Source organism: Panthera tigris, chromosome X, assembly GCF_018350195.1.
Source record: "Panthera tigris isolate Pti1 chromosome X, P.tigris_Pti1_mat1.1, whole genome shotgun sequence".
Taxonomy (NCBI): Eukaryota; Metazoa; Chordata; class Mammalia; order Carnivora; family Felidae; genus Panthera; species Panthera tigris.
In genome coordinates this window covers 82178260-82201855 of record NC_056677.1, presented here as the reverse complement: position 1 = coordinate 82201855, position 23596 = coordinate 82178260, and the positions used below count along the sequence as shown (strand labels likewise).

The 23596-nt window shown below is 43.6% G+C and overlaps 1 protein-coding gene across 6 annotated transcripts; it reads left to right on the top strand.

Moving 5' to 3' along the window:
- The first annotated feature begins 401 nt into the window (after positions 1–401).
- LOC102966668 (nuclear RNA export factor 2) lies at positions 402–20813 on the top strand. Of its 6 annotated transcripts, none has more exons than XM_007088998.2 (21): positions 402–540; positions 3632–3815; positions 4048–4201; positions 4492–4575; positions 4696–4800; positions 4921–5001; positions 5122–5191; positions 5339–5427; positions 5548–5655; positions 5833–5942; positions 7599–7635; positions 8045–8113; positions 8199–8254; positions 8395–8502; positions 8623–8681; positions 8787–8902; positions 8996–9038; positions 9607–9679; positions 10230–10412; positions 20401–20461; positions 20601–20736. In XM_007088998.2, the coding sequence occupies exons 1-21, from the start codon at positions 528–530 to the stop codon at positions 20643–20645; spliced, it is 1848 nt and encodes a 615-aa protein (XP_007089060.1). In that variant the 5' UTR covers positions 402–527; the 3' UTR covers positions 20646–20736. The 6 variants fall into 6 exon arrangements, with proteins under 6 accessions (XP_007089060.1, XP_042830172.1, XP_042830175.1 ...); XM_042974238.1 differs by having other exon boundaries at positions 5812–5942; XM_042974241.1 differs by lacking the exon at positions 3632–3815 and having other exon boundaries at positions 5812–5942.
- The last annotated feature ends 2783 nt before the right edge of the window (positions 20814–23596 follow it).

Sequence of the window (23596 nt, the reverse complement as noted above, 5' to 3'; positions counted from 1 at the left end):
AGGAACCCTTAGGATGTTGAGGCAGACCAATAGTGAGGACACAATTTCTGTTCTGCCACAGACTTGGCTGAGAAATCCTGGGAAATGGACATAACCCTTGTGGGCCTAATATTCGTGGTCTGACAAGGGACTGTGGATAGAGTCATCATGGGGTTTCTGTGAGGAGGTCAAAGAAATCTAATGAGTCTGCCCAACACTGAGCAAATGTTGGTTGCCTCAGGGCAAGTGTTCATTTACTTCCCATCCTGTTCTTTCCCTACCATAGCAGCGATGGCATTGCCATGTGATCAGTGGCCTAGCAATGTTGTAGGCAGAATTCCAAACTGACACAGGAAGTAGCCATGTGAACACACATGATGTCATAAAGGATACTCACGACCATTTCTCCATGGGAGGATCAGTTGATACTTGGTGGAGCTTGAGGGGTAACTCAGGCAGCCTGGGTGAGAGGTACCAACTGATTTGTGATACTCCTGTTATTGCCTTTGATTCTGGCAGAGCGACGGCAAGACGGGGATCGTGCTGAGATGCAAACCTTCAGTAAGTGGATATGCATGTGCACACGCGTGTGTGTGCACGTGGTCCCTCTGGCTTTTTTTTGTAATGTTTATTTATTTTTGCGAGACAGAGAGACAGAGCACGAGCAGGGGAGGGGCAGAAAGAGAGGGAGACACAGCATCAGAAGCAGGCTCCAGGCTCCGAGCTGTCAGTGCAGAGCCCGACGCGGGGCTCGAACTCACCAACCGTGAGATCATGACCTGAGTCGAAGTCGGATGCTTATCCGACTGAACCACCCAGTCGCCCCTTCTCTGGCTTTTCAATCATGTGCCCACTGTCCTGTGAGATTCCCAAAACAAGGCTATGCCCGAGATTGCTCTGGTCTGAATCACCTTGATGAGGGAGGACTGTGTCCCTGTTTAGGCACCCAACTTAGCTGGTCGGTCTGGGGATTGCGGTAGGTGTTAGCTAGCTCACTTTTACACTTTCCCATTGTCGATGTTATTTCTGAAGTAATGTCACTTCTCAAAAATGACTCTGATGCCCCTATACACCATACGTTGACCACAGGCCCTTATTCCTCCTTTTAATATTTAAGTTTTTCCTTTAATTGGTGGATTTTCAGGAAAACCGGTTGGTTTCCTGCCATTCTCCAAGTGTCATTAATAAGGATCCTCTTTGTTGTTGTTATTGTTTAGTGTCATTATGAACTCATGGTCTTTTAACATGTTGATGACATCAAACCATTGTTATATTGTTTTGAGCAGAGGAGTCAAATGATTTGACTTATGCTCTGCTGCTGGGCTGAAAACAGATGGTAAGGAAGGAAGCAAGGATGAAAGTAGAGGGACCAGCTGGAAGGCAATATAATCCAGGAGATAGATAGATGTTGGTGTCTTGGCCAGGGTGGTGGTAATAATGGTGGTGGTAAGAAGTGGCTAGATTCTGGATGTACTGGAGAGAGGGGGCGAAAGAATTTCCTGATCAGTTAGATATGGAGTGTGAGAAAGAGAGCACTCCAGGCTGCTTTCAAGTTTTGAGGACTGAGCCATTGGCATTTCTGGGTCAAATGCTCTATCCATGTTTAATTCCACTTCCAGTGCCACACAGGAGAAGTCCCAAAGGTTGTGAGTAGCAGGATTGTCTTGACAGCAAGGCCACAGAGTAAAAGCAATGACTTCCCAGAGGAGTAAATCTGAGGCCTGGTCGTAATCACTACATGAGGGAGCAATCAACAGTGAACAGATTTTTACTCATAAGTGTGCCCTGAGACAACATGGACAAAATGTACAACACACAAACCGAGAGAGCCTTAAATATTAGAATCCAAAAGGAAGCTGGTTTCTACCAGTCTGGTTACCTTAATCCTCCCCCTACTGCCCACCCAAACCACTAGTATTATTATCTGCTGGTACAGTGTTTCAGTTTAACATGGTACAAATAAAATACCCTTAGTGAATCCACTGTGGGAGAGGGAATTGGGACTGATATTTCTGTAGATGCCAGAAAACTCCCAAATGTATCATTTACGTGGTGAATGATATATGTTGGTAGGGAGTATTTGTGAGGGAAGGGGTGAACATCAATACAACAACTAGGGGTGAATACAGGGTGAAATACCACCAAAACATGGTCTAAGTATACCCGTGGCTACAATGTCCAATAAAGTAGGCATCAGAGCAAATAAAATTGATAAGAGACAGAAAGAGGCTTTACATAATGATAAAAGGATCAATCCACTGGGGAGTCATCATGATCCTAAAAGTGTACGCACCAAACAACAGAGCCTCAAAGTACATGAAGCAAAGCCTGATAGAACTGAAAGAAGAAATAACCACGTATGTAATTATAGTTGGGGGCCTTCAACACCCCCCACTCAGCAAGGGGTAAAATTACTAGAGACAAAACCAACAAGGATATAGGACATCCGAATAACATAATAAGTTAACAGGATCTATATGACATAAATAGAGCACTCCACACAATGACAGCAGAGTGCATTTCCGCCCCCCCAATATCGATGTAACATTCATCAAGCTAGATCATCTTCTAGACCACCAAACAAACCTCCACAAATTTTAGAAGAATTGAAACCACACAGGGTGCATTATCTGACTATAATGAACCTAAGTTGGAAATAATAGAAGGAAAAAAAGAAGAATCCCTACACACTTGGAAATGGTAGTTGACTTATCATTCCAGTTTGTCATTTTTTTAAAATTTTTTTAACGTTTTATTTATTTTTGAGACAGAGCATGAATGGGGGAGGGTCAGAGAGAGAGGGAGACACGGAATCTGAAACAGGCTCTGGGCTTTGAGCTGTCAGCACAGAGCCCGACACGGGGCTCGAACTCACAGACTGTGAGATCATGACCTGAGCTGAAGTCGGACACTCAACCGACTGAGCCACCCAGGCGCTGCTCCAGTTTGTCATTTAGATCCTTGTTATAGAGGAGCTGAGTTTAGGAAAAGTTGTCTCTTGAGCTGAAGGTATTTCAGGCTGGGAAAAAAGAAAGCTTACTCTGGATATTTCAAACTGAGTATTGACAGCAGGTCTGGAGGGAGAGGGACAACTTAGGAGGCTGTTACGTCAGTCTCACCTGACATTAAAGCTTGTACTACACCAGCAAAGGAAATGCAGCTTGCTGATTGTCAGTGGGCTCAGTTTGGTGGCTGATTATATTTGCGAAGTGCGAGAGAGATTGCCTCTGTGGTATTGGTGTGGTTGTTAAGCCTGAGAGAAGGGACAATTCAGATGTCTTCCTGATGTATGGCTGGTTTCCAATCTAACCCATGGATGCACACATCTCTGTTGTTTTCTTGCCTTGTTTGTTTTTTTAAAATAAATCCTGCATCATTCTTTAAAAGGTTCAATACAGTGTCCTCTTCCCCTGCTCCTCCTCGGTCATGTCCTCCTCCTCCCCCAAGATTCCTCCCCTGATAGTGCCATCTGTCCAATAAGGCTCTCCTATCCGGAGAAGCAGAGGAGTTTCCTTTCTGGGATTTGTGGGATTGGACCCTTAGGGCAGGTTGACATTTTGCTTGCCCTACCATGGTGTTAGCCTAAGATGTGGTACATGGTATGTGGACCACTGGTGTGTCTTCAAACTTGTATTTTTGTTCCCCTTTTGAGAACACAATGGTGGTGGTAGTTCACATGAAGGACGCAAGAAAGTTTGGAGTTCGTTCCGAGGTAATTTTGGCAAGAGGAATCCCCATGATGAACAGGATGGATGTGAGCCTCAGCTTTCACAGTGCCAGGAGGATGATGGAACTGTGATGATGAGGGATATCCAGGAGTACCCTCAAGTAAGACAGTAAGTGACCAGGCAGCCTGGTTTGCATGTAGCAGCCCCTGGGACTATGCAACCCTTTCACTCCCCTTTGGTCTTCTTTTTCTTCTCTCACTGGAAAACTGAAGAACGCTAGAAGTGGAATAATGGTTGAGCAATCCTACTTGTAGTCCTGGTGACAGAGAGGTGAGGGTGTATAGACAAAGACTTTCTTAGCATTTATGGCCACCCTCCCCTCTCCACTTACCCTCTGCAGCACTTCCTATAGCACCCGACGCAACAAGAGGAGAGCAAAATGGCATAATGAAGGCCATATCCATATTACTGTGTGGAGAGATAGAAAACTTCTGAAGAGACAAATGGGGGAGAATACACAAGATGGAACCCCAGGGAGCTGGTTCAAGATCACCGTGAGTGTCTTGGCAAGATCTGCATTAGATAGAATATCCTGGAACCCTACAAAAGGAAGACCACATTAAACAACCTTACATCAATTATTTGGAGGAGATCTTTCCAATGGAGAGAAAGAGGGTTTAGGAAATCCATATTTCGCAAAAAATAAGAAATAACACTAGTGGTCTCTTCTTTAGAAGCCCTGTACAGCTCAGTAGAGGGTTGGAAAAGAACACCGTTGGGTCTGTTTTCCAGCTTTAATTCCATGTTGTCTCTCCTCACTCCCATCCCTTCTTTTCATCTGTAGATTCCCTGTGGGGGAAAGTATGACAAGACATGGCTAGTGAATTCAATCCAGGACCATTGCAGTGTCCCTTTCACTCCAGTGGATGTAAGGGAGGATGGTGAAGCCAGATGAGTGAACAAAGGGAAGTGTGGGGGGGGGACTGGGAGGAACCCACTAAGCAGGAAGACTATCCTTCAAAATTATTGTTGCTTCCCTCTCCTGTAGTTTCACTACGTGAAAAACCAGGCTCGGTTCTTTGTCCAGGATGCTGGCATTGCCTCTGCATTGAAAGATGTCAGCTACAAGATTTGTGATGAGGAGAACCAAAAGGTATGTGTTGAGGGCATTACCTGTACCTAGTCCCCGGGGTGGGAGGAAAGGCCAGGGTCTGGTGGTCTTCTTTGAAATCAGGGTTCTTGGTGCTTACCTGAGCACCTGACCTCCCTGCAGATATCGATCTTTGTCATTGCCTCTAATGTACCCTACTCTGTGCGGTATAAGTTGAAGCCAAAAGAAATGAAGCAGCTAAAGGTAATGCAGACTCAAGGCCCGTTGTGTGCCCACACCCAGACCCACCCCCTCTTCCTCCAGCCCCCGATTTCCCTATCCCTACCAGAGCCTCAGAGTGGCTTTCTCTGCCTTTCTCTGCAGCTGACCATGCACAAACGCTATGATGTCTCCCATGAAGCTCTTGACCTTCAGAGTCTCCGCTTTGACCCAGGTACAGTTGATAGCAGTAATGCTAGGGCAGGTGAGGGCACAGGGATCTGCCTGGGAGGGAGACTGAGGAATGGTAATGTGGGGAGAGGTTGGTGCTGGCCCTGGACCACTCTCAGCCTTCTGATTGCCTCCTCTTGGCTTCCTGAAGACTTGGTGGGCCACGATATTGATATAATCCTGAATCGAAGAAACTGCATGGCTGCCACCCTGCAGATCATTGAAGAGAATTTCCCTGAGGTAAGGCCTTAGTCCCAGTGCTTTTATCAATAGTAGGGGGTGGAACTCATGGGGTGGAGGACAGATTTGTCTCTGAGGCCCTAGATAGTAACTGTCACTCTAACTCTTCTTCACCAAAAGCTGTTGTCCTTGAACTTGAGCAACAACAAACTGTACCAGCTGGATGGCCTGTCTGACATTATACAGATGGTCCCCACAGTCAAGATCCTGAACCTCTCCAAAAATGAGGTGGGAAGAGGGAGCGAGATCAAAGTTGGGGGTGACGGTGGGTGGTAGTGCTCATCTGAGTGATGACAGGAGGCAAGAGAAGGTACCTATGTGGAAAGGTGGGGGCTGGGGGTGCAAGGGCCTGCGTGTCTTTCTTTTCCTGGGACTCCTTCCCAGCTTCCTCCCCATATTTCTCAGCTGACCTTGGTGTGGGAGTTAAACAAGATGAAAGGGCTGAAGCTTGAGGAACTTTGGCTAGACGGGAACCCCTTGTGCAACACCTTCCCAGACCAGTCCACCTACATAAGGTCAGTGTGAACCTTTCTCACCCTGCCTGGGGACCTTTGCCCCCTGGGAGCCTGAACTGTCCCTGAGAATGTATGTATGCAGGAAGCTGCAACCCTGGTCCTCTGGAAGGACCTTAGGCTCCACCTTCTCCTCTCTATGTGTCCCTCACCTGTAAGGAATTTCCTTCCTCTGACCTGGTCACCTGTTTCCTGTTCTGGGGTCTGTTTCCACCTCTCTGCATTAAGCATTCATTAGCATGCCCTCCAAGCATATTCTCTAGGAAGAAGGGCTTCTCCTCCTTACCAGGGCCAGGAGTAATCAACCTTGAGCCAGATTCTGGTGCCCTGGACTGAAAAGGTTCCTCCAGCCCAGGGCATCAGGCTGGGACAGGCCTTCCTACTTCCTGCTGAGATGGCACTTCCCTCCCTGGTTCTGAGAGGAGACCTCCTTCCCTTGCTCCAGAATGGTTCCCCCTCAAATCTCAGGCTGCTGTGGTGGCTTTCCTGCCCCATGCTGAGGGTCGAGGCTGTGAATGGCTGCCATGATGAAATCCATTCCTCTGACCCAATGCCAGGAGCTTGGCCTTCCTTGGGAGAAACCGGAGTTGCCTGAGTCAAGGGGCCTGAGACTGCCAATGAGCAGAGGCTTCCTGAAGCAGGAATGGAAGGCAGAGAGCAGAGGTGCTTGAGGAGACAGAAGGACAGGACTCTCAGAGGCACTGCACCCTCCCCACCCACTGCCCCCCAACACGTCACATTATCCTAGCTGTTCCTTCAGAGGAGCCCTGGGTAGCCCAGCACAAGTATGAATCCTCAGGCTGGGAACTGACTGAGACAGGCACAGGTGCACAGGTGCCATCAGAAGGGAAGATGGTGACCATAAGAAGGGGCCACAGGCCCTCAGCCCTATGCTGACCTGGGGCTTGACCCTCTACTCCTTCTGGGGAAGGTGTCCTGCCCCCGTGGCTGCCTCGTTCCCCATGCCCAACTCAAGCTGAGTTCACACAGGTGACAAAGTTTCAACCAGCATCCAATGGGCCCCCAGCCCAACACCTGCATTTTTTCCATCTCTACCTCGGCTGCCAGGGCCAGCCAGAGAAGATGAAGGAAAGGGCTGCAGCTGGGGAGCCATTTCCCCCTTCTTCTCTCTTCCTCCCTGGCCCCCACCACCATAGTAGAGGTTTTTTTTTTCCTTTCATTTGCTTTGCTTTCTCTTCCTCCCCTGTCTCTACTCCCCTATGTCTCTGTCCCCCCTCCCCTCCTACCTTCACCCTATCTTCTGTCTTCCTCCCCCCCTCTCTCTCTCCCTGCCACCTGGATCTTGCCTCACTCACCTCCCTGCCTCAGCATCTTGGGTCATCCCTGGGGGTGTCGTGGTCCTGAGGAATGCTGGGACCTTAGTGAGGTAGCAGAGCCCTGTGCTCCCACCCCATTCCCTCTTTTCTCCAGAGCCTTCAGTGGGGACCTGGAGGAAGGAAGGGAGGCAGGGAAGGGAAGGTAGCCATGGACCCTGGACTCCAAAGGTTGCTTCTTGTCACTGAAGAAGGGCGTGAGGGCAGTCTAGGTGGGAGCTACCCAGTGGAAAGGAGAAGGAGAGGAGGTAGGGGGGAAGGGAAGGAGGCAGGCTTTGCAATCCTGACCTATCAGTCACTTCTTTCTATTTTTGGTTTTGGACAGTGCCATCAAGGATTGTTTTCCTAAGTTGTTACGTCTGGTAAGTGCCTACATTCATCATTGTCTTTTGCTAACATTGATCACCTCCACACCTGCCCTCAAGCCCTTTGGGTCTTACCTAGATTATATGTTTGTGTCATACCCTTACCCATTTTAGGGGACCAGGACTCCTGTAAAAGACATGAGTATACTCTCTGGAAAAAATGTCCACAAACGTGCGTGTACACACACACACACACGCACACACACACGCACGCATGCGCGTTGCATATAGAGACTTCCAGGACCTCATGATGAAGACACCCACTGTAATCTTGTTCATGTAAATTACAGTGCCCTTTCAGAGCTTACCTCTTACCCTCACCCTCTCTTGGGCTCATCTTTTCAACCCTGAACATCCAGGGCCACCTCCCTGGGCTCCACTGCTGACTTCCTCTTCCCCTATCCAGGATGGCCAGGAGTTATCCCCACCAGTTACTGTTGATACTGACACACCCTACTTAATAAAGCCCTGCAAGGTGAGGAAAAATGATCAAATGACATTTGGAGTATTGCGAGGGAAGCTTTATCAGCCACATAGTCTCAAAAGTCTTTTGATTCCAGGAAAGCTACAAAGGATCTGAGACACTGAAGAGTCTAGTCTTGCAATTCCTGCAGCAGTAAGTACACCTGGGAATCTAGGGAAGCGGAGGGCTAGGATAGGTGAGGCCACCCAAGCTCAGGACTGCTGACTGCGTCTTCAAAATCTCACTTTGGGTCCAGACCACAGACACAGACTGTCCTTATTACTCCCCCACAGGTACTACTTGATGTACGACTCTGGAGACCACCAGGGTCTCCTCGGTGCTTACCATCATGAGGCCTGCTTCTCCCTGACCATTCCCTTCAACCCGGAGGACCAAGCCCTGTGAGTAGCAAAGCTCAGACTCTGCTTCTGGGACATGTGGCTCCCCAGTGGACACAGGGCAGCTCCTAGAAACACCCACACTGGCCAGACCATCACCTCCTATTCCTCTTTCTCTCCTAGAAGCAGCTTGTGTGGGTACTTCAAGGAAAGCAGGAATATGAAGAAGCTCAAGGACCCCTGTGGGTGTGATGGGGGAAGATTGGGCAGGGAAAGGGGATGGGAAGGAGTAATTATAGGGCCCAGGGTGTGGCAAGCCCTGACCTTCACTTCTCCTCCTCCCGTAGACCTGTGGGTTCAGCTGTTGAAGCATACAAAACGTGACATCGTGTGCTCCCTTGGTATGCTGCCCAAAACTCAGCATGACCTCAGCTCCTTTGTGGTGGACATGTGGTTCCAGACGGTGAGCACCTGCTTCCTCCCAAGGGCAGTCCTAGAAAGCCACAGTTGGGTAGGAAGTTTAGGTGACTTTAGCACCTGGGGTCTTCCCTTTTAGGAGATGATGCTCTGCTTCTCTGTCAATGGGGTGTTCAAGGAAGGTGAGTGTGTGTAGAGCCCCTTTCCAGATGCCCCAGTGCTCCCTCCCCCCTGGCTGAACTCCCTCTGATAACTCTCCCAGCTTCCCTGATCCCTTTCCTTCCATTCCTATTCCCGCTGTGTTCTCCTGCCTCCACTCTGCCCCCAAGCCACCCTGGTCTGAGCTGGGTCTATGCCTGTATGCCCCACACAGCTTTGGCACTAGGGACAGTCTGTGGAGTTTGATAGCTGTCATCTCGATCCTTACTCTGAGAACTACTTGGGGCAGTTACTTACCCTCTAAGTTTCCTTGTTTGCAAAATGGGGCTAATAATACCCACCTCTCAGGCAGCTGCGAAAAATGAATCAAGTGAACTTGTGAAGAGTTTGTCACAGCACCTGTGACATAGTAGTGGCCCTATCACTGGGAGCAGATTGCTCCTACTGTTGCCATCTCCATACCAGACACCATGGATCCCAATGAACAATTGTCCCTCCCAGCATGAGTATCAAGGCATACCCTGACTGGAGAACACTGTGTGAGCATGTGAAGCATGTGTGACTCTAAGGGAGTATTGTTGTTTGTTGAAGTGGAAGGAAGATCTCAGGGTTCTGTTCGTGCCTTCACCCGGACCTTCATTGTTACCCCTGCCAGCAATTCCAGGTGAGTACTATGTTGTAGGTGGGAATGCCTGTCCCAGCCCAGGCCCAGGGGTTTGGGAGCATGGTGGTGTAGACGTCTTGGTTTTCTAAGTATTGTGGAAAGCCAACAGGTAGATATCCAAGGAGCAGTCTAGTCTGGTGGTTAAGGGCATGAGCGCTGGAGTTAGAGCACTAAGTTCTCTTCCTGACCTCAGCATTCTCTAGGTGTGTATGACCTTGGTTAAGTCACATGACCTCTCTGTGACTCATTGCCTTCCCTGAAAAATGGGGATTAGACTGTACACTCCCTTGGGCTATTGTAAGGGATAAATATGAGTGTAAACTCATCCCTGGGCTGCAGGGTAAGTACATATCTAGTGAGGCTGGTAGATAGTCTCTGCAATGGTTGTCTCTTTGGCAGGGGTAGAGGTACCAGCCAAGCAATCTGGAGGACAGGCACAGTAGGGGTATGGAAGGAATCTGGTTGCTGAGTGGCAGTGGGAGTGAGATCATTGTTAGGGATGTGGAGTTATACATCCATTCAGTTGCCTGAGGGCACATTTTCCCTCCAGTATATGCATCGTGAATGATGAGCTGTTTGTGAGAGAAGCCACCCCCAGTGAGACTCAGAGTGCATTCTCCATCCGAGTGCTTACACCCACCTCCAGCTCCATGCCCACCCTCTCCCAGGAGCAGCAGGAAATGGTGCAGGCTTTCTCCACTCAGTCTGGGATGAAACTCGAGTGGTCTCAGAAGTGAGTGTTGGGTGTTCATGGGAATAAGGGTGGGTTGGACAGCAACCTGGGGAGGGGGGAGGCAGTGAATCAAAGAAACTCACAGGAAATTTGGAAAAATAACTTTTTGGAGAGGTAGCTTCCAAAAGAAAAAAAAAGTGGACCTGTGAAAAAGGAATCCTACTATTATACATGTGAAGAGTTTAAAAACAGTATAATGCTCAATGAGATTGTCTTATACATGGAAAATCTGAAATAATCCACCAAAAAAAATTACTAGAACTAATACACAAACTCAGCAGGGTTGCAGGATAAAAGGCCAATATACAAAACTCATTTGTATTTCTATGTACTTGCAATGAGGAGTCCAAAAATGAAATTAAGAAAACAAGCCCATTCACAATAGCATCAAAGTAGTAAAATATGTGGGAACAAATGTAACAAAAGAAACACAAATCTTATACTCCTAAATCTATAAAACGTTGTTGAAAAAAATTAAATAAATGAAAAGACACCCCGATTCCATGGGGTTGGAATATTGCTAAATATCTTAATATTGTTAAGATGGCAGTAATAGAGAAATCTACAGATTCAACACAATGCCTGTCAAAGTCCTTCTTTGCAAAAATTGACAAAGTTATCCTAAAGTTCGTACGTAAGTGTGCCAAAACAATCTTGAAAGAGAAGAACAAAATTAGAGGATTCACACTTCCCAATTTCAAAACTTGCTACAAAGCTATAGTAATCAAGACTATGTGGTGCTGGCAGATGGACGGTACATGAATCAATGGAGTAGAATGGAGAGTCCACAAATAAACCCTCACATTTATGGCCAGTTGACTGTCAAGTTAGAGTGTTGGAAAAAAATCTGGTAGGAAGAAAAATAGTCTTTTCAGCAAATGGTGCTGGGACAACTGGATAGAAATATGCACAACAAGGAATTTTGACCCCCTGATTCACATCATGTACAAACATAGCCTATAAATGGATGAAAGATCTAAAGGTAAGAGCTAAAACTATAAAAATCTTGGAAGAAAACATAGGCGTAAGTCATCATGGATTAGGCAAGTGTTTCTTATATATGACACCACAAGCACAAGCAACCAAAGAAAAAAATAGATACATTGGACTTTATCAAAATTAAATGGTGTTGTGCAACAATGGACACTATCAAAAGAGTAAAAATCCCACCAACAGAGCGGGAGAAAATATTTGCCAATCACATATCTGACAAGAATATATGAAGAACCCTTGCAGATCAACAATAAAAGGACAAACAACCCAATTTAAAAAGTGGAAAAAGGGTCTTAATAGACATTTCTCCAAAGAAGATATACAAGGGGCCAACAAGCACATGAAACACCTCTCAACACCATTAGTCATTAAGGAAATGCAGAGTAAAAACCACAGTGAGGGAGGAGCCAAGATGGCAGAACAGCATGGAAGTTTTTTGTGTGTCTTGCGTCCATGAAATACAGCCAGACCAACACACCATCCTACACACCTAGAAAACTGATTGGAGGATTAATGCAACAATCTGCACAACCTGAACCAAAGAATTCAGCAGGTACATGGCACAGAGAGGTGAATTTGGGGAGCAAGAAGCCGCAGAGGGTAGGGAATGGCTTTTGCTGGCGGAGAAGGGTGGAGACTGGGGAGGGGGGAGGAGAATACGGGAAAAGTACCCCTCCCCGAAAGCAGCTGGAGAGAAAGTGGAAAATTGGAAACAGCCACAGGGACTAAACTAAAAAGGGAGAAAGGAGAAAGGAGAGGGTTTAAATTCCATTAAGATTGTAAACAAGGGGAGCGCAAAGTCTGCAACTCTTCAGCTCGATACCTGGCGGTGCTCTGGTGGGAAGGGCGAATCCCCAGGAACAGAGTGGGATCCAGGAGGTTCTCGGTCCACACGGGGAAAAGAGGTTCCACTGCTGGAAGGACATTTGGTAGAGACTGTTTGAAGCCACCTGGTCCCAGTAGACCACAGAAAATGGCCACATTCACTGGTGCTGGAACAAGGTCGTTAAGGGTGAAGCCTGGTGCCAGATGTGTGTTGTGATTTTACATAATTCCTGAAACGCTGCTGCTACACTATCTCACAAGCTTTTCCTGGGGTGGGCTGGCACCTGGCCGCAGTCTCGGGGCACCGGCAGCAGCAGGGTCCAGCAAGCGTTCCTAGGTGCAGCCAAAATTCGGCCATTGCTCGGTGAGACCCTCCCAAAGAGGGGCGGAACGGGTCAAAGCCGCAGTCCTTCAGAAGTAAGGGGCCGGAGAAAACAGCCGCATCTGAGACAAAACTCAGGAGAGAGGTACTGCCTGGGGCCTGGTCACGGAGAGTGAAAAAGCCACGAGTGGATGAAAGCTGAAGACAGAGGATGGGTGCGTGATTGCTGATAGGGAAAAACAGACTGGGTAGCTGGGTGGCTCCATTTTCACCGCTCCCGCACGTGCGCATACACACCTACAAGCGCCACAACAATCCACCCCAGTAGGCTAGCAGTGCCATCTAGTGGAAAGCGGAGCTGTTACACTGAGTCCTGCCCAACTGGGCCAACCTCGCTCTTCAAGAGCACAAGTCTCACCGCCGGCTTAGTTAATGGACTATAAAGCGCTACATAGACTGACTTCTAGGGGAAAACAAAGTAATTTCAGTCCTACTTCAATCTATTAGGTTCATCTATTCAATTTTCTTCCTCTTTTTCCTCCTTTACACTTTTTTTTCTTTTTCTTGAATACAGAAAGAGAAAAAAATCATTTTTATTTTCAATTTTTATAAAAAATATTTTTCTTTAATTTTTATTACTATATTTTTTACTTCTGTGTAATTTTTTTCAAATTCTATTTTACTTCCATCATTTTATTTTAGTCTATTTCAGTGTATTCACCTTTTCAAATTTTCAAAAAAATTCCTTTTATTTTTTTCTTTCTTTTTCTTTTTTTCTCTTTTTTGTTTCTTTTCTTTGTCTTGAATGCAGAGAGAAAAACTTGTATTTTACTTTCAATTTCTATTAAAATATTTTATTTAATTTTTTTACTATATTTTTTGATTTGTGTATTTTTTTCAAATTCTATTTTAATTCCATCATTTTATTGTAGTCCACTACAGTGCATTCACTTTTTCAAATTTTGAAATGATTTCCTTTTTTCTGTTTTATCTTTTTTCTCTTTTTAGTTTCTTCTGTTTTTTCTTGAATACAGAAAAATAAAAAAAAATCATATTCATTTTAATTTTTATTAAAAATATTTTTCTTTAATTTTTTCTGCTATATTCTTTATTTTGTGTATATTTTTTCAAATTATATTTTACATTTTACCCCCATCATCTATTTTAGTCTACTTCAGTGTATTCAGTTTTTTCAAATTTTCAAACGATTTCCTTTTTTTTCTTCCCCCAACCTTTTTTTCCCCAATAATCTGTCAAACCACTTTCAACACCCAGACCAAAACACACCTAGGGTCTAGAATCATTTGTTCAATTTGTGTGTGTGTGTGTGTGTGTGTGTGTGTGTGTTTAATTTTTAATTTTAATATTTTTAATTTTTTTTTAGATTTTAATATTTCTACCTCATTAATTCCTTTTCTCCCTTCAAAATGACAAAATGAAGGAACTAGCCCCAAAAGAAAGAGCATGAAGAAATGATAGCCAGGGATATAACCAACACAGATACAAGCAAGATGTCTGAACCAGAATTTAGAATCACGATAATAAGAATACTAGCTGGAGGTGAAAATAGATTAGAATCCCTTTCTGAAGAGATAAAAGAAGTAAAAAATGGCCAGAATGAAATTAAAAATGCTATAACTAAGCTGCAATCAAGGATGGATGCAGCAGAGGCAAGGATGGATGAGGCAGAACAGAGAATCAGCGATATAGAGGACAAACTTATAAAGAATAATGAAGCAGGAAAAAAGAGGGAGATTAAGGCAAAAAAGCATGATTTAAGGATTAGAGAAATCAGTGACTCATTAAAAAGGAGCAACATCAGAATCATGGGGGTCCCAGAAGAGGAAGAGAGAGAAATAGGGCTGGAAGGGTTATGTGAGCAAATCATAGCAGAAAACTTTCCTAACCTGGGGAAAGACACAGGCATCAAAATCCAGGAAGCACAGGGGACCCCCATTAGATTCAACAAAAACCGACCATCAACAAGGCGTATCATGGTCAAATTCACAAAATACTCAGGCAAGGAGAGAATCATGAAAGCAGCAAGGGAAAAAAAGTCCCTAACCTAGAAGGGAAGACAGATCAGGTTTGTAGCAGCTCTATCCACAGAAGTTTGGCAGGTCAGAAAGGAGTGGCAGGATATATTCAGTGTGCTGATTCAGAAAAATATGCAGCCAAGAATTCTCCATCCAGCAAGGCTGTCATTCAAAATAGAAGGAGAGATAAAAAGTTTCCCAGACAAACAAAAATTAAAGGAGTTTGTGACCACTAAACCAGCCCTGCAAGAAATTTTAAGGGGGACTCTCTGAGGGGAGAAAAGATGAAAATATATATCTATATCGATATCGATATGTATATCTATATCTATATCGATATGTATATCTATATCTATATTGATAGATAGATAGGTAGATAGATACCAAAAGCAACAAAGATTAGAAAGGACCAGAGAACACCAGCAGAAACTCCAACTCTACAAGCTTCATAATGGCAATAAATTCATATCTTTCAGTACTCACTGTAGACGTCAATGGACTCAATGCTCCAATCAAAAGACATAGGGTAACAGAATGGATAAGAAAACAAGATCCATCTGTATGCTGTTTACAAGAGACCTACTTTAGACCTAAAGACACCTTCAGATTGAAAATAGGGGGATGGAGAACAATCTATCATGCTAATGGTCAACAAATGAAAGCTGGAGTAGCCATACTTATATCAGACAATCTAGACTTTAAAATTAAGACTGTATCAAGAGAGGCAGAAGGTCATTATATCATAATCAAGGTGTCTATCCACCAAGAAGACCCAACAATTGTAAACATTTATGTGCCAAATGTGGATGCACCCAAATATGTAAATCAACCACAAACATCAAGAAACTCATTGATAGTAATATCATAATAGTAGGAGACTTCAACACCCCACTCACAACAATGGACAGATCATCTAATCAAAAAATCAATGAGGAAACAATGGCTTTGAATGACACACTGGACCACATGGACTTAAAAGATATATTCAGAATAGTTCATCCTAAAGCAGCAGAATATACATTCTCCTCCAGTGCCCATGGAATGTTCTCCAGAATAGACCACACACTGGGACACAAATCAGCCCTCAGCGAGTATAAACAGATTGAGATCATACCGTGCATATTTTCAGACCACAATGCTATGAAACTCTAAATCAACCACAAGAAAAAATTTGGAAAGATAACAAATACTTGGAGACTGAAGAACATCCTACTAAAGAATGAATGGGCTCACCAAGCAGGAAATTAAAAAGTATATGGAAGTCAATGAAAATGATAACACCACAATCCAAAACCTCTGGGACGCAGCAAGGGCAGTCATAAGAGGAAACTATATAGCAATCCAGGCCTTCCTAAAGAAGGAAGAAAGATCTCAGATACACAACTTAACCTCACACCTTAAGGCTCTGAAAAAGTAACAGCAAATAAAATGCAAAACCAGCAGAAGACAGGAAATAATAAAGATTAGAGCAGGAATTAATGCTATCGAAAGCAAAAACACAGTAGAACAGATCGATGAAACCAGAAGCTGGTTCGCTGAAAGAATTAACAAAATTGAGAAACCACTAGCCATTTTGATCAAAAAGAAAAAAAAAATGAAAGGACCCAAATAAATAAAATCAAGAATAAATGAGGAGAGATCACAACCAACACAACAGACATAAAAACAATAAGAGAACATTTTGAGCAATTATATGCCAATAAAATGGGTAATCTGGAAGAAATGGACAAATTCCTAGAAACATATACACTAACAACTGAAACAGGAAGGGATAGAAAATTTGAACAGACCCATAACCAGTAAGGAAATTGAATTAGTAATAAAAAACTCCGCCAAAAAACAAGAGTCCAGGGCCAGAGGGCTTTCCAGGGGAATTCTACCAAACATTTAAGGAAGAGTTAACACCTATTCTCTTGAAGTTGTTCCAAAAAAAAATTGAAAAGGAAGGGAAACTTCCAAACTCTTTCTATGAAGCCAGCATTACCTTGATTCCAAAACCAGACAGATACCCCACTAACAAGGAGAACTATAGACCAATTTCCCTGATGAACATGGATGCAAAAATCCTCAACAAGATATTAGCCAACCAGCTCCAACAATACATTAAAAAAAAATTATTCACCACGACCAAGCAGGATTTATACCTGGGATGCAGGGCTGGTTCAATATCCACAAAACAGTTAACGTGATTCATCACATCAATAAAAGAAAGGACAAGAACCATATGATCCTCTCAGTAGATGCAGAGAAAGCATGTGACAAAATACAGCATCCTTTCTTGATAAAAACCCTCAAGAAAGTAGGGATAGAAGGAGCATACCTCGAGATCATAAAAGCCATATATGAATGACCCAACGCTAATATCATCCTCAATGGGGAATAACTGAGAGATTTCCCCCTAAAGTCAGGAACAAGGCAGGGATGTCCACTCTCGCCACTGTTATTCAACATAGTATTGGAAGTCTTAGCCTCTGCAATCAGACAATGCAAAGAAACAAAAGGCATCAAAATCGGCCAGGAGGAGGTCAAACTTTCACTCTTCGCAGATGACATGATACTGTATATGGAAAACCCAAAAGATTCCACCAAAAACTGCTAGAATTGATTCATGAATTCAGCAAAGTTTCAGGATATAAAATCAATGCACAGAAATCGGCTGCATTCCTATACACCAACAGTGAAGTGACAGAAAGAGAAATCAAAGAATCGATCCCATTTACAGTTGAACAAAAAACCATAAAATACTTAGGGATAAATCTAACCAAAGAGGTGAAAATTCTATACACTGAAAACTATAGAAAGCTGATGAAAGAAATTGAAGAAGACACAAAAAAAATGGAGAAAGATTTCATGCTTCTGGGTAGGAAGAGCAAACATTGTTAAAATGTTGATACTACCCAAAGCAATCTACGTATTCAATGCAATCCCTACCAAAGTAACACCAGCATTCTTCACAGAGCTAGAACAAATAATCCTTAAATTTGTATGGAACCAGAAAAGACCCCGAATAGCTAAAGCGACCTTGGAAAAGAAAACCAAAGCAGAAGGCATCACAAACCCCAACTTCAAGCTATACTACAAAGCTGTAATCATCAAGACAGTATGGCACTGGCACAAGAACAGACACTCAGATCAATGGAACAGAATAGAGAGCCCAGAAATGGACCCATAAATGTATGGCAAACTAATCTTCGACAAAGCAGGAAAGAATATCCAATGGAATAAAGACAGTCTCTTCAGCAAGTGGTGCTAGGAAAACTGGACAGCAACATGCAGAAGAATGAACCTGGACCACTTTCTTACACCATACACAAAAATAAACTCAAAATGGATGAAGGACCTCAGTGTAAGACAGGAAGCCATCAAAATCCTCGAGGAGAAAGCAGGCAAAAACCTCTTTTATCTTGGCCGCAGCAACTTCTTACTCAACACGTCTCCGGAGGCAAGGGAAACAAAGGCAAAAATGAATTACTGGGACCTCATCAAAATAAACACCTTCTGCACAGTGAAGGAAACAATCAGCAAAACTAAAAGGCAACCGACAGGATGGGAGAAGATATTTGCAAATGACATATCAGATGAAGGGTTAGTATCCAAAATTTATAAAGAACTTATCCAACTCAACACCCAAAAAACAAATAATCCAGTGAAGAAATGGGCAAAAGTCATGAATAGACACTTCTCCAAAGAAGACATCCAGATGGCCAACCAACACATGAAAAAATGCTCAACATCACTCATCATCGGGGAAATACAAACCACAACCACCATGAGATACTACCTTATACCTGTCAGAATCGCTAACATTAACAACTCAGGCAACAACAGATGTTGGCGAGGATGTGGAGAAAGAGGATCTCTTTTGCATTGCTGGTGGGAATGCAAGCTGGTGCAGCCACTCTGGAAAACAGTATGGAGGTTCCTCAAAAAGCTAAAAATAGAACTACCCTACGACCCAGCAATTGCACCACTAGACATTTATCCATGAGATAAAGGTGTGCTGTTTCAAAGGGACACATGCACCCCCATGTTTATAGCAGCACTATCAACAATAGCCAAAGTATGGAAAGAGCCCAAATGTCCATCAATGGATGAATGGATAAAGAAGATGTGGTATATGTATGCAATGGAGTATTACTCGGCAATCAAAAAGAATGAAATCTTACCATTTACAACTACGTGGATGGAACTGGAGGGTATTATGCTAAGTGAAATTAGTCAGAGAAAGACAAAACTCCTATGACTTCACCCACATGAGGACCTGAAGAGACAAAACAGATGAACATAAGGGAAGGGAAACAAAAATAATATTAAAACAGGGAGGGGGACAAAACAGAAGAGACTCATAAATATGGAGAACAAACTGTGGGTTACAGGAGGGGTTGTGGGAGGGGGGATGGGCTAAATGGGTAAGGGGCACTAAGGAATCTACTCCTGAAATCATTGTTGCACTATATGCTAAGTGATTTGGATGTAAATTTTAAAAAATAAAAAAACTAAATTTAAAAAGAACACAGTGAGTTACTACTTCACACCCACTAGGATGGCTTTAATCAATAAACGAGTGATAACAAGTGTCGGTGAGGATGTGCAGCAATCGGAGTTCTCATGTATTTGTTTGTGAGAATGAAAAATGGAGCAGTGGTTGGGGAAAACATTTTGACAGTTCCCCAAAATGTTAAATATGGAGTTACCATATGACCCAGTAATTCCACTCCTAAGGATTTACCAGGAGAAGTGAAAACATATGTTCACTCTAAAACTTGTATGGGAATGTTCATAGCAGCATTGTTCATTATAGCCAAAAGGCAGAAACAACCCAAATGTCCTTTAGCTGATGAATGGCTAAACAAATCTGGTATGTCCATATGGTAGAATATTATTCAGTCATAAAAAAGAATACAGTTCTGATATATGCCATGACATGGATGAACCTTGAAAACATTATGTTAAGTGAAAGAAGCAAGCATCAAATGGTCACATAGTGTGTGATTCCATCTATATGAAATGTCCAGCATAGGCAAATCCACAGGGACCAAAAGCAGATTAGTGGTTTCCAAGGTCTGGGGAAAGGGGAGGAATAGCGAGTCATGTCCAATGTCTAGGGAGTTTCTTTTTGAGATGATAAAATTATTTGGGAATTAGATAGTGGTGATGGTTGAGCAATTTTGTGGATATACTAAGAAAACACTGAATTGCACGCTTTAAACTGGTATGTGCACCGGGGCGCCTGGGTGGCTCAGTCGGTTGAGAATCCAACTTCGGCTCAGGTCATGATCTCACGGTTCGTGGGTTTGAGCCCCACATGGGGCTCTGTGCTGACAGCTCAGAGCCTGGAGCCTGCTTCCCATTCTGTGTCTCCCTCTCTCTCTGCCTCTCCCCTGCTCGTGCTCTGTCTCTCTCTCAAAAATAAATAAACATTAAAACAATTTTAAAAATGGTATGTGCATTGTACAGTTCAATAAAAATGATTGGAAACTTGTACTTTTAAAATTTCCATCTATCCTCTTGAATGTTTTTCTTTATCAATGTATATTAAGCTCCTGTGTTCTTGAATGTTTTTCTTTATCAAAATATATTAAGTTCCTGTGTTCTTTTGGAGAAATCCAATTTTCTGTTTTGAAGTCTAATGGGCATGACATTTTGTGTCAGATGTGATAGACATTTTCACTAGGTCTTTCTTCATCATTACACATAGTGCTCATACTGGTGGTACATGAATACCAGCAAAAAGGTGGCATATATTTAGCGTCGCATGGTCAGCGTCTCTGTACTGTGGTACTAATGGAGGTCATCTGTCCTCCCACTCCAGGTGCCTTCAGGACAATGAGTGGAACTACACCAGAGCTGGTCAGGTCTTCACTATGCTCAAGGTGAGGTCTGGGATCCATTAAGTGGATTACAGATGGGTGCTTCTGGGACTTCAGGAAGACCAAGAAGGTGGAGGCTGGGTGGTCTGGGAATGAAACTCTGTGATCTGGTTCTTCTGACGTCCCAACTCCTTCCCTTCAGAACGAGGGCAAGATCCCAGAGGAGGCCTTCAAACAAATCATCTAGAAGAAGCCTTGGATGTCCACATCATCTTGGTTGGTTGTCTTTTATCCAGCCTGAGGCCATGCCCATGACTGGGGATGGAGGCCAGGCTGACCAAGAAGCCAAACTTACCTTTGGCTAGCAGGCCAGGTAACATAACCACCTGAAGTATTAGTTGTTCTGTGTATTTCCCCCACTCATGATTGCTGTTTATCTTCATAATAAAGAGTGATGCTGCATGTTGTATAATGTGTGTCCTAGGTTGCTCTTCCCCTGCCCTGACCATGAGGCAATGGGTCCAGGACTGAGAGGCCCTGCCATCTCCTCCACATTATTCACACTGGCGGCCCCTTGCAGGTACACCAGGCTTGACTTCATAGGTAGTGTGTCAATAAATTCTGATGAGAAGGGACACACACTGCTTTTAAGGATTGGCCTTTGGAAACAGTGTGGCTCGGTCAGATGCTCTACCTGGAGGCATGCAGAAGCAGGCATGTGACCTGGAATAACAGGGGCTTTGCAAGGGTTGCCTACTGGCTAGTGAGGGCTGTGGAAGGAAGGAAGATGAGGACTCACCTATTTTACTTCTTATTCCTGATCATTTGAATGCATTCAAAGGCAAACCATCAACAGTTTTATGATTTGCACACAGGTGAATGGGAAATGGGCCTTTTCAAACCTCTCACCATGCTTGCATTTGTCTTCTCAGCCATCCACTTTACTTCCTCCTCCCCCTTTCTGATGGTGCACTGTGGAGGAAATCTCATTTAGCACCTGAGAGTGAGGGAGAGTCAGCCTGCCTGCCCAGTGCATTTCTTAGACCGCTGACAAGGGTGCTCTGTGTCCACGAGCTTGGGGGTGGGGTGGGGTTCAGGCATTTAGTTTCACTTCCAGATAGACAACAATAGCACCCAGTCTCACGTTATGGCCAGTCCTGTGAGACCTTTCCCAATGACTGGCAATTAGAAGTACAGAATCGCAGGCAAGAGTTGAAAGGGACACTTGTGCAATTTATTTTCCACACTTCTGTAACGTTTGGAACTTTAGACCACCAGCAGGCACTTTTGAAATTTTTGAAATTAAAATAATTGTGGTACATGAATAACAGTATAATAGTATAATAACAGTACCAGATTTCAAGTTGCCGTCCTATAAGTGATGACACAGGTGAGGTACCACCAGTTTACAAATTATGCCTCTATTATCAGGTCTCACATAAGTTATTTCCTACCACTTGCTACTTTTCAGTTCTTCATGTACATTTACACGAGGAATCCATATAGTGGTGTGTGGATTTCTTGGAAATATGAACTAAGGGAATAACTGCTATTACATAAGGAGTAATTCCATGTTATTCCATGTAACACCTCAATGATCAAGGGCAAGAAGTGCAAAGACAGAGTCCGCAGTGCACACCTCCCTGCCACATCATGAGGAAGAGAGGCTCTCTCACGTGTTAGCGAGCAGTTGCAGTATCTGGCTCAAATTAGGCTCTCCAAGCTGTCTGAGTTCCCTCATGGGCAGGGACCATGGAACCCATCCCATGGCCCCTCTACTTCCTCTCTCTACATCATCAGGCTTCCACATCCTTGGTCTCCTTCTCTAGCCAGCTCAGATGTCCCAGTCCCTCAGTCACTCATTCTGCTGCCAATTCCCTCAATTCCCTTGGTCTCATGATCCTGGGCAAATGCTATTCCTGCTGTTTGCCTCCTCATATACATGTCTGTGTGCAAACTGTCCTTCAGGACAAGTTTTTGGACATGTAAACACTGAGGGAAAAGGTATGAATTGTAAGTTTGTTTTTGAAATGGGGAGGGCAACAGTTACTCTCATACGTTGTTTCTGAGCATGTAAATTGGCATAGCCATTCTACAGAATCATTTGGAACAATTTACTCATAAATGCACACACACATAAGCATATGTACACACGGTTTTATATAAAGGGAATCATAATGCTGACACACTTTATATACATTTCAGATTAGCTGTCAAATTTATTGACATGGATTTGTTTATAATTACTTCTTATCCTTTCAGGTTTTGTGGAATTTGTAGTGATGCCTTTTATTTAATTGAGGTGAAATTCACAAACATAAAATTAATCATTTTAAAGTGAACAATCCATTGGTGTTTAGTACATTTAAAACGCTGTGCAAAAAACCACCTCTATCTGGCTCCAAAGTATTTTCATTACCCCAAAATGAAACCTCATACACTTTAAGCAGTTATTCCCATTTCCTCCTCTTCCTCAGCCCCAGGCAAACAATCTGCTTTCTATCTCTATGTATTTTCTCTTCTGGACATTTCACATAAATGGAATCATACTATAAGGGGGTTTTTGTGTCCAGCTTCATTCACTTAGCATAATGTTTTCAGAGTGCATTCACATTGAAGCCTATTTCAGTACTTCATTCCTCTTTCTGGGTGAATAATATTCCAGTGTATGTATATACCACCATTTGTTTATCCACTCATCTCTTGATGAACATATGGGTTGTTTCAACGTTCTGAATATTGTGAATAAAGCTGGCATGAGCATTCATGTACAGGAATTTTTTGAGCACCTGTTTTCAATTCTTTTGGGTATATACCTAGGAGTCGAGTAGCTGGGTCATATGGTACTTCTGTGTTTAATTTTGTGAGGAACCATCAAACCATTCTCCACAGCAGTGGAAACATTTTACATTCCCACCAGCAGTGTACAAGAGTTCCAATCTCTCCACATCCTCACCAACACTTTTTAAAAAATTACAGCCATTGTAGCGGGTGTGAAGTGGCATGTCATTGTGATTTTGATTTTCATATACCTTTTGACTAATAAATATATTTTCCTCTGAGCACTGCTTTTGCTTGCTGTGTCCCACAAGTTTTAGTATGTATGTTTTTGTTTTCAATAGTCTAAATGTATTTTTTAAATCATCCTCATGATTCATTCTTTGACCAATAGGTTGTTTAACTGTGTATTGTTCATTT